The 9,796-nt window shown below is 39.7% G+C and overlaps 1 protein-coding gene across 5 annotated transcripts in view; it reads right to left on the bottom strand.

Annotated features, from left to right (window-relative positions):
• Positions 1–6,125: 6,125 nt before the first annotated feature.
• ADAMTS3 (ADAM metallopeptidase with thrombospondin type 1 motif 3) overlaps positions 6,126–9,796 on the bottom strand; it is a 321,081-nt gene continuing 317,410 nt past the window's right edge. For all 5 annotated transcript variants that reach the window (XM_062198709.1, XM_062198710.1, XM_062198711.1 and 2 more), the window contains one exon: positions 6,126–8,926. In XM_062198709.1, the coding sequence (XP_062054693.1) occupies positions 8,376–8,926 (551 nt within the window). In that variant the 3' untranslated portion in view covers positions 6,126–8,375. The remainder of the gene's footprint in view (positions 8,927–9,796) is intronic.

Raw genomic sequence — 9,796 nt, 5'->3', positions numbered from 1 at the left:
TTCATAATATTATCTCCATTCTTTTTCTTAATATTCTGTTGATCATTGAAGACTTAAGCATGCGAGTACAGGTATCTCTTTCATATGGTGATTTCACATGTTTTGGATATTTTCCCAAGAGTAGGGTAGCTGGGTCATATGGTAGATCTATTTTTAGTTTTCTGAGCAGTGTCCAGTCTGTTTACCCTAATGGTTGTGCCACTTTGCATTCTCATAAACAGTGTATTAGAGTACTCATTTCTCCACAAACTTGCCAGAATTTGATATTTTTGAATAATAGCTATTCTAACTGGAGTAAGCTGATATCTCATGTTTCTTATGGGTCATTGTTCATTGTGTTTTATCCATAGCAATTCTAGTAGCACAGGGAGCTGTGTTTCACAAATCAGTGCGCTGGGACAAGACTGATTGGTGTTAACTGCCCAAAATACAGAGGTAACAAGCCATAGAATAGGAACCAAACCAGGTAATGTGGCTGCAATGACCATTTGTCTGCCCCTCTGCTCCTCCATTGTTACTGTGTTATTGTGTTTCAAATTTCCATTGACTACCTCTTGCTTGGTAGGCATTTTCATTCACCCCCATGCTTTGTAATTTAAGCTTTTTATGTTTTGCAGAAAATGCAGATACTGAAAGCATTTCCTTTAAAAAAATGCTCTTAGTCCTTCAGGCAAATGTTCACATTTTCGTATTTTAAATTCCAAGTTTGCCAATCCCTGCTACCCTGAGTAGTGCTTTTGTTCTCACTGTAAAAAGTCTCAGCTTCTCCTCTTTGTCCTTATGCTCTAACGCAGGTAGGCAAAGACCTGCTGCTTCACTTTTGTCTTTATCTTTCTTGAAATTGTATTGCAAATTTTTCATTATTTGTTGAACAGACTGTCCTTTCTCCAGGGAGTGATTTTAGCTCTTCTGTCAGAAATTAGTTGGTTGTAACCACAAGGATCAGTTTCTGGGCTTTCTATTCTATTCTACTGGCCCACATATCCATTTTTGTGCTGGTACCAGGCTGTTTTGATTATAACTGCCCTGTAGTATGTTTTGAAACCTGATATTGCGATGTTTCAGACTTTGTTTTAATTCTTTAAGGTTGCTTCTAACTATTTGGGGTCTCTTGTGTTATATGAATTTTAGGATCCTTTTTTTTTGAAATCTAAGAAGAATGTCCTTGGTATTTTGATTGGGATTGCATTGAATCTGTAAATTGTTTTGGGTAGTTTGGATATTTTGCTGTTATTAATTCTTCCCATACATGAACATGGAAGATATTTTTACATTTTTTGTGTTTCCTTCTATTTCTTTCCTTAACAATGTTTTGTAATTTTCATTTTAGAGATCTTTCACATCCTTGGTTACATTTATTCCAACGTATTCATGAACAAGGTATTCAGTGTGTGAACAGCACTGATATTATAATTCTTTCTCAGCCATGGCATTGTTTGTATATACAACAGTTATTGATTCTATTGATTTTTGTGTGTTGATTTTATAACTTGCAACTTTATCAAACTCTCTTATAAGAGTTCCAATAGTCTATTGGAATCTTTTGGTTTCCCTATATTATAGGAACATGCTATCTGCAAACAGGAATACTTTGACTTCCACCTTTCCAATCTGTATCCATTTGATGTCTTTCTCTTGCTTAATGGCTCTGGCTGGAACTTCCAGAACTATATCGAATAGTAATGGTGAAAGTGATCATCCTTCTCTGGCTCTGGATCTTAGTGGAAATGCTTCTAGCTTTTCCCCAGTCAACATGATGCTGGTCATATAGTGCCTTGATTGTGCTAAGGAATATTCCTTCTATACCCAATTTGCTTTAGGTTTTTGTCATGAAAAAATGTTATATTTTATCAAGTGCTTTCTCTGCATCTACTGAGATAATATATTGGGGTTTGTTTTTGTCAATTTTTAATGTGATATATCACCTTTATTGATTTGCACATATTGAACAATCCCTGCATCCCTGAGATAAATCCCACTTGGACAGGGTGGATTTTTTTTTTAATGTGTTGTTGAATTCAATCAGCTAGTATCTTATTGAGGATTTTTGCATCTATGTCCATTAGGGATATTGGCCTATAGCTCTCTTTCTTGGTTGCATCTTTTTCTGGTTTTACAGTTAAGGGGATGCTGTACGCCAAACTTCTATACCCACTTCTTACTGCCCTATTGCTATTGTCTATTCACCCCAACACTCCTATCCAACTTTGTTGCTGCTCTTAAACTTGCCAGTCATTATTCTATCATGAATCTTTGCACTAATTGCTCCTCCTTCCTGTGCTTTCCCAAAGATTATAGAGAACTGTCACCTCCTTCAGTTTTTTTTCTCCACTCTTACCTTCTAAGTGAGTTCCACTGCCATTCTCCTAATTATTACTATGGTACACTCTTTATTTACCTTTCAACATATCAGATAGCCAATCCAGTTACAATGATGATTGATTCCTCTACTAAAATAAGCTCCAGGAAGATGGCAGGGAATTCCACTGTTTTGCTCACTACTGCTTTGCACACACCTAGAACAACGGCTGGCACACAGCCAGAGCTTAGTGAAAGTGTTTGAATACATGAAGGAGTCTCACTCTGTCACAGCCATTGTGAATGGCCTTTGAGAGTCTCTTCTGTTGAGTGCTTGGCACAGCCATCAGGCTGCCCTGAGCTTCAGAGTGAATGCTGGCAGGGTGGGGGAGAAAGAGGCAGTGAAGCCAGGCTGCCCTCTGGAGAACTTAGGTGGTATTGGAAGAAGAGAAATCAGAAAATGGGTAATGAGACAGAAGCAGAGGTCAGTGGGAAATTGCTTCTATGATGAAGCAGACCTGAGCACATCTGGAAGCTTAAGGACTCCGTGGGAAGATAAGCTAATGATTTATGTTAGAAAGACAAATATGGGAGGAAGAAAATCAAAGAACTGGCTCTGTGGGGCTAAATGATTAGCTAGGTCACCTCCACCTTCAAGAGCATCCCTAACAATCATGAAAATCCAAAGCAAAGACAGAAAAAGTAGCTAGTGCTTCTGACAATCTCAACTCCATTTTGGGGACATTACAGATGTTCGAGCATTCTGTCTCAGGTTATGTTGCCATTTCAAGCAGCATGCAACAGCTGAGATATTACTGTAAAATCTTAAAAACTAGAATGTTGCACTTCCACATTGAGACACAAGTTCTGAAAAGGCCAGTGAAATATGGCTCATCCCAGCAGGAGCCATGGCTGGGCATGCGAGTTTCAGTAGGCTCACTGGGAAGTGCAAAGTGCTACTCTGATAGACCTTCAGATTTTCCTCCAAATGCACACTTTGGCTCACTTGTGTAGGATGACCACACAGGCATTTGCTGATGAAGGGGTTGTGGGTGTCCCTTTAATAAATGGAAGAGTGCTGTCTATGGAGGGAGAACTGGAGGTTGGAATACTAATCTCAGCCTGATCCCAATTCTATTCAAATTCAGGAGTGAGATTTTGAGAAAGTAACCTTTGGGTCTTAACCCCATGACTGCGAAATGAAGAATGCTTAGACAAGATAATATCTAAAGGTCCTGTCTGAATCAACATTAACCATCTCACCCTGTAAGATAACAGCAACACAGAGAGGAGAAGCCAGCCAACAAAAGGGACATCACAGTGCCCACTCTAGTTCTGTTTGGGGCACACGGAGGACGGTTCAGGCAGATGGACCTTTGTGAGAAATTGTGACCTTAGTTTAAAATAATCAAATGTAATCTTTTGAGGTCTGTGGATCATCCTTAAGAAGATAAATCTATTTTCTCTGGAAAATCTATTTTTAAACAATCATAAAACTTTACTGTGCACTTAATGCCTATATATAAGGCACCGTGCTCATCACTTTCCCTGGATGACTGAATTTTTTGCTTAACCAGCCCCATGAAAGGTGTGCCATTCTCCTCCTTTGTTATGTGATCCTATAAGATCCTATAGTAGCATAAGTAACACCGGGGAGTTGAGTTAGACTAACGCTTGGCTGGGAATAATTGTTTTCTTCACTGAAATAATATTTTTGAAATTTTGATAAATTAACCAGCCACCAGAACAACAATAACCAAAAAACCCTCCTTGGTTAACAAGGACATCATCAAATCAACAATTTGTTTGAAATCAGAGGTTGGGTGGACATAGCAGCTGTTAAAAATGACAGCTTTCATGTAGCAGCATGGGTACTGCCCACAAGATGGACAATGTTTTACACATCCTGATGTATCAGGATGGGGGTAGTTTAGGAGGCCATTCTAATACTTAAGAAAACTGTAATAGCTTTGCAATAAATTATATCCTCTTGTTTCCTTTTAGAATTTGTGCTTTGGATGTGAAATTTAGTGAATTATTCTTTTCTTTGCGTGGAAGGCAGTATACTGATGAATTGCTAAGTTTTGGTTTTGGCTCTGTATCAATTATCCAAAAGCAGCTGGGTCCCCAGGGAATGTTTCTAGTATTTGTACATGTGTTGATAATGTCTGTGCACTCTGAAGGCGGTTTTAATACTTTATTTCAGTTCGAGCAGTTTCATTTTAGCAGTCCCATTTTTCTTAATCCTTCTTTAGCAAGTGGCTTCATCCATATTTTCATCACTCTGAAATGATTTTCTTTAAATCTTATATTGAGGTAGATTCATCATAAAGAAAATGTAAAATAAGTACAGAGGATTGGCTTGTTTTTGATATTTATACAAAGTGTATTCATGTGGGACCCAGCACTGTGGTGTAGTAGGCTAAGCCTCCACCTGTCATATCAGCAACCCATATGGGTGCCAGTTTGTGTCCAGGCTGCTCCTCTTCCTATCCAGCTCTCTGCTATGGCCTGGGAGAGCCGTGGAAGATGGCTCCAGTGCTTGGGCCCCTATTCCCGTGTGGGAGACCGAAGAGAAAGCTCCTGGCTTCAGATTGGTCCAGCTCCGGCCGTTATAGTCATTTGGGGAGTGAACCAGCAGGTGGAAAGAATTTTCTTTCTCTCCCTGTCTGTCCATATCTCTACCTCTCAGATGAATAAAACTATTAAAAAGCAGTGCATTCATGTAAATATATGAAGAAAAAATTTTATTAGTTAATAGCTGGGAACATGTTCGCACCATTGACCATCTTTGCAGAAGTACATAATAGCTAGTCCCTTACTTTGACTTACTATGACTAAGTGCATATAATTAAAATTTATAGTCACTGAAGGTCATTTTTAGTGAGGTCACCTTATCGTTTTTTATTAATTATTTATTTGAAAGGTAAAATTAGAGAAGGGGAGACAGGTAACTTCCATCCACTGGCTCACCCTCCAAATGACTGCAATGCCAGGAACCAGGAGCTGCTGCTTCTGGGTCTCCCACATGGGTGCAGGGCCCTGGAGACTTGTGCCATCTTAAGACTGCTGCTTTCTAAGGTACATTAGCAGAGGGCTGGATCAGAAATAGAGCAGCCCAGAGTTGAACCAGTGACCATATGGGACGTGGGCACTACAGGCTGCTGCCCCACCCGCTGCACCAAAGTGCCGACCCCCATCTTACCAGCTGCTAAAGTCAAACGGTCTCTAGGGTTTCCCAAATCGGGTTATCCAGCACCATCTGTGAGACCTGGCGACCTTGGGCTTTGGAGCAAAGCTGTGGTTCACTTATACATTGAAGATGATGAGGATGAGGGCCAAGACTTTATTAATACTTAAAGTTTCTGTTTAGGCTCTGTGCTAACAGCTGTATAACATGTCATTTCTCACAGCAACCATGCAGTGGTGTGTGACAGGCCTGCCCCCAATCTTTACAGATGAGGAAATGGAACCTTAGCGAAGTTATCCGAGGCCAATCGGGTGTGAAGTGGCTGGGGTTTAGACCTGAGCCTTGTTGGCCTTTGCAGTTCAAACTCGTAACAACCATGATTTCGTGTTTCTGTACTAGCTAATAAATGGGATTCCATTGAGATGTTCCCTCCTCCTCCACGCCCGAGTTTCCAGTGGTGAATTCCCATCAGTCGTCAGGTGATCAAGTTTGTGTGTACGCTTTTACAAAAATCACCCTGAGATTACAGATTTTTAAAAACACAAGTTCCCCTTCCTCCTACATCCTGGCATGGTTGCCCTACTCTCCTTCCCTCTCCTTAATTTCCAAGGGACATAGCATAGTTAAGTAGAAAGTCACCTTCCCCAACCTCTTTTTTTTTTTATTTTTAAAAACAGTATGACATACCTTGATGTGAAAATGACATACAGCCACTTCATTTGATCTCCTTTAGAGAAAGTACAAGTTGCAAATGAATGTAATGCCACTTAAGCTGTAGGTGGAAAGAACCTGCTGCCAAAACTAATGATAAAATCTAGATAGAGCCAGATCTATTAACGATTTTATTGCTACATGCTCCCAATACAACAACAGCATCAGTAGTGTACACGTTGATAAAAAGGAATGTGTAGCTTAGTAGAAAAGAAAGCTCAGAGATCAGAATTATACTGAATATGCACATCTTTATGGGAGGTGTATGTGTGTGACATCTCAGCATTCCCCTGGGACCAGATGAATGCATGCCCATGTAAACTAGAGAGAACTTCTTTTCATTCTTGGGAATTTTTTAGGAAAAAAAAAAAAAAAAACTTCTAGTTAGGGCTCAGGGATTCTTTTACTGTCTGGAATTTGCCTCATTCGTTCGACCTTCAAAATTCTTGCACAAAGTAGCAGCGATTCTTTAGAGGTATAGAGTCAACAGCTCAGCCTGGTAGTTTACAATGGTTAGAATGCAAGTCTGTGCATGCTGTGCTTTGAAAAGCTAACCGATCTATGTTTTCCTTTGCATAATATATCTTTGACAGTTCTGGTACTGACCTTTCAAAAACATCATGTTGACAGCACTCACCTCTTCACATTCTTAAAAAATAATTTCTAATTGACTATTTCATTAGACAGCTAAGGTCATATTTTATATTTCCTCGAAGGGGAACAAATCATCAACTTTGTTGCAACTGTTTCAAAAATGCATAACCTCAAATTTGTTCAATTTTAGCTCTTTGAGAAGGCTGTGGTACTTTGTTCATACAGGAGAAATTGAAGCAGAACAAAACATGCATCCCTATGTCTCTCTAGTTTACCAAAATATGTCATTGATATTGGTGTAAATATTTAGTACATAAAAATACTATCAAGAAAAAAATCGACTTTTAATAAATAGCTTAGGTTCTGAATTCTATATACAAGTACTTTACATCTACTCCCTGTTGAGAGCATTTCTGGCTTCACCGTGAGCAAGATAATCACTGACATAAATTACTAGCACATGATTGCAGTCAGATGCATTGTGGTTGTGAACATTTGGATATGAACCATGCAGAAAATAAATATCTCAACCCTTGACAAATGCTTTCTTGAACCTGCTTCCAAAACACTACTGTATTTGAGTGTCAATTCTAGTTCAATGATTCTTTTTGCAGCTACCAACATAAGTTATTTCCAAATATCTTTCCTTTGTGATTATTACAGTACATGGAGTAAAACTCTCTGTATGTGCCAACAATGGGAAAATAAAAGAACACAAGAACATAGGACACCTCAATGGCATCTCTTGAACAGGTTCATTTACTGTTCCCTGTGGCCAACAGTATGCCAAGATACCAAGCTTATCCCTTTTCATTATAAAGATAGAAGGCAACAGATAAGCCGATATCTGTATATCTGAAGTTTCTTTTTTAAAACTATAATTTGGGTATCACATTGTTGATTCAACAAAACCATACAATGAACTTCTTTGTGTTGTAAGTAGCTATAATTCTAACCTCTTCTTCATAACCTTCTGCTTTGAAAATCAACCTATGGAATGTCAAATAAGGCAATACTCAATGACAGGCACCTAGAACATCCAGAAATGTAATATAGTAAACAATCACTTGAGAACACATCTCTTAAAATAATACTGATTTCTGCAATATACAGTATTTACACAACAGCTGCAAATTTGCTCATACAATATTTCTAATATAGATAAATAGGAATACAAGTCTAAGAATTCTTTGCTCCATTTTCAAAATTTCTGGTTAAAATGTAAACTGTTGGCATCTCTTTATTTTCACCATAACTTTTTTTAAAATAAAAATCAGCTGATATGCACAAATGGTTCCAGTCCCTTTTCTGCTACAGAGAGTGACCAACATACTTCACGACTTTCCTTCCGCTTAGAATCTTTGGTGCTTTCTTCCAATTAATCCTAGTAAACAAGTCAATGCAGAACAAGAGGAGGATGAAAGCAACTCCAAAGTGAACCAGCACTTTTTGTTCTTCCATTTGGAGATGAACTGAGTTGATGACCGGTGGAGATTTCCACGTTCAACAAGCTGTATGCACCATGGGGAGAGGGAGGTTGCCCAGGTTTCCCTCTGACTTCTAGCTTCTTTGCTTCACTTTCTCATCTCTCTGAGTTGGATGATCTTACTGGATGTCTCTTATTAACCACCTTTTCATCTTTCTTTGAGGTTCTTGTCTGAGAAGAAGCACCTATTGAGTTACTGACTGCCAGGACGGGAGCAGCAGGCAGCTGAGAAGCTGAACTGAGGTGGCCGCTCTGGGTGGGCCAGGAGGACGGGACTGAGCCCGGCCCCAGCGTCTCGCTTCCTGCCTGCTGAGCTCTCCTCTGGGGTAAGTTAGCACCATCACGTTTCCTATTTGGCCTGAAAGCAGTGTGTGTGTTTGGACCTCCCATGGAAGACTTCTCAGCCGGGGTCTCTGCATAGTAAGGAACCAAGGAGGTGGGCACCACTAGAGATCCAGGGAGGCCACTAGGACTAAGAATAGTATCCTCGTGAGTTTCAGCAGCTTCCAGAAGGTACGGTGGGGGCAGGGTGCTGCTGCGCTTGCTACATGACTCACAGCATAACTTGTTGTAGCCTGGTATAGAGCAGTACCGAGCCAGCACCTCCATTTGACAGAATATGGACTTGTCTCCCAAGCATGGCTCATCTGCAAAAAATCAAAATAAAGGGGAAGAAATAAACATAATTAATGAATTTATTTTGGTGAAATCTGGCACAATGAGAGTTATCTGCATGAATGTTTGCATGAAATCTGTGTATTTAGGAGGAATTCACTGAACTAAGTAGCTCTTTATTTACAAAGTACTGTTGGGCCCTCGTAGTTGGGGGTTCTACTGGATAAATGCAACTAATAGTAGACTGAAAATATTTTAAAGAGGAACAGATTTTTTTACAGCTTAAGAATTATTACTATGAAACGTAAAAACACTACTAGTCGAACAGTACCCTGTACCTTGTGCGGTTGTGTGAATGCAGCCTGTTGAAACCCTTGCTTAGTACACACTAAGTTGATCTTCAGTATATGAAGGTAATTGAAAATGAAACTCGATAAAGGGCGGAGTGGGAGAGGGGAGGGCCATGGGAGGGAGGGAGCTTGGGGGGGGGGAAGCCACAACAATACAAAAGTTACACTTTGTAAATTCACATTTATGAAATAAAAAAAAAAGAATTATTGGGATAACATTTATATTTTGTAGTAAAAGGCAGGAAGTAAAAGGTCATAAGCAAATGCTACAGCAAGTGCAGACTGCATTATCTGAGGAAGGTCTGGGGACCTATCCTCTGTGGATGTGCAGGGACAACTGTTCTCAGGAGCTTGGGACATGGTGGTCATTCCTTGAAGTCCTAGACCAGTGATGAGAAAATAAGATCCACTTGACCACAAACCTGTTTCTCTCTCTCTCTCTTTTTTTTTTTTTTTTTTTTGATAGGTAGAGTTATAGACAGTGAGAGAGAGACAGAAAGGTCTTCCTTCCATTGGTTCACCCCCCAAATGGCCGCTACGGCCGGTGCACTG

Source organism: Lepus europaeus, chromosome 8, assembly GCF_033115175.1.
Source record: "Lepus europaeus isolate LE1 chromosome 8, mLepTim1.pri, whole genome shotgun sequence".
Lineage (NCBI taxonomy): Eukaryota > Metazoa > Chordata > Mammalia > Lagomorpha > Leporidae > Lepus > Lepus europaeus.
This window is presented reverse-complemented; position numbering and strand designations above follow the sequence as displayed.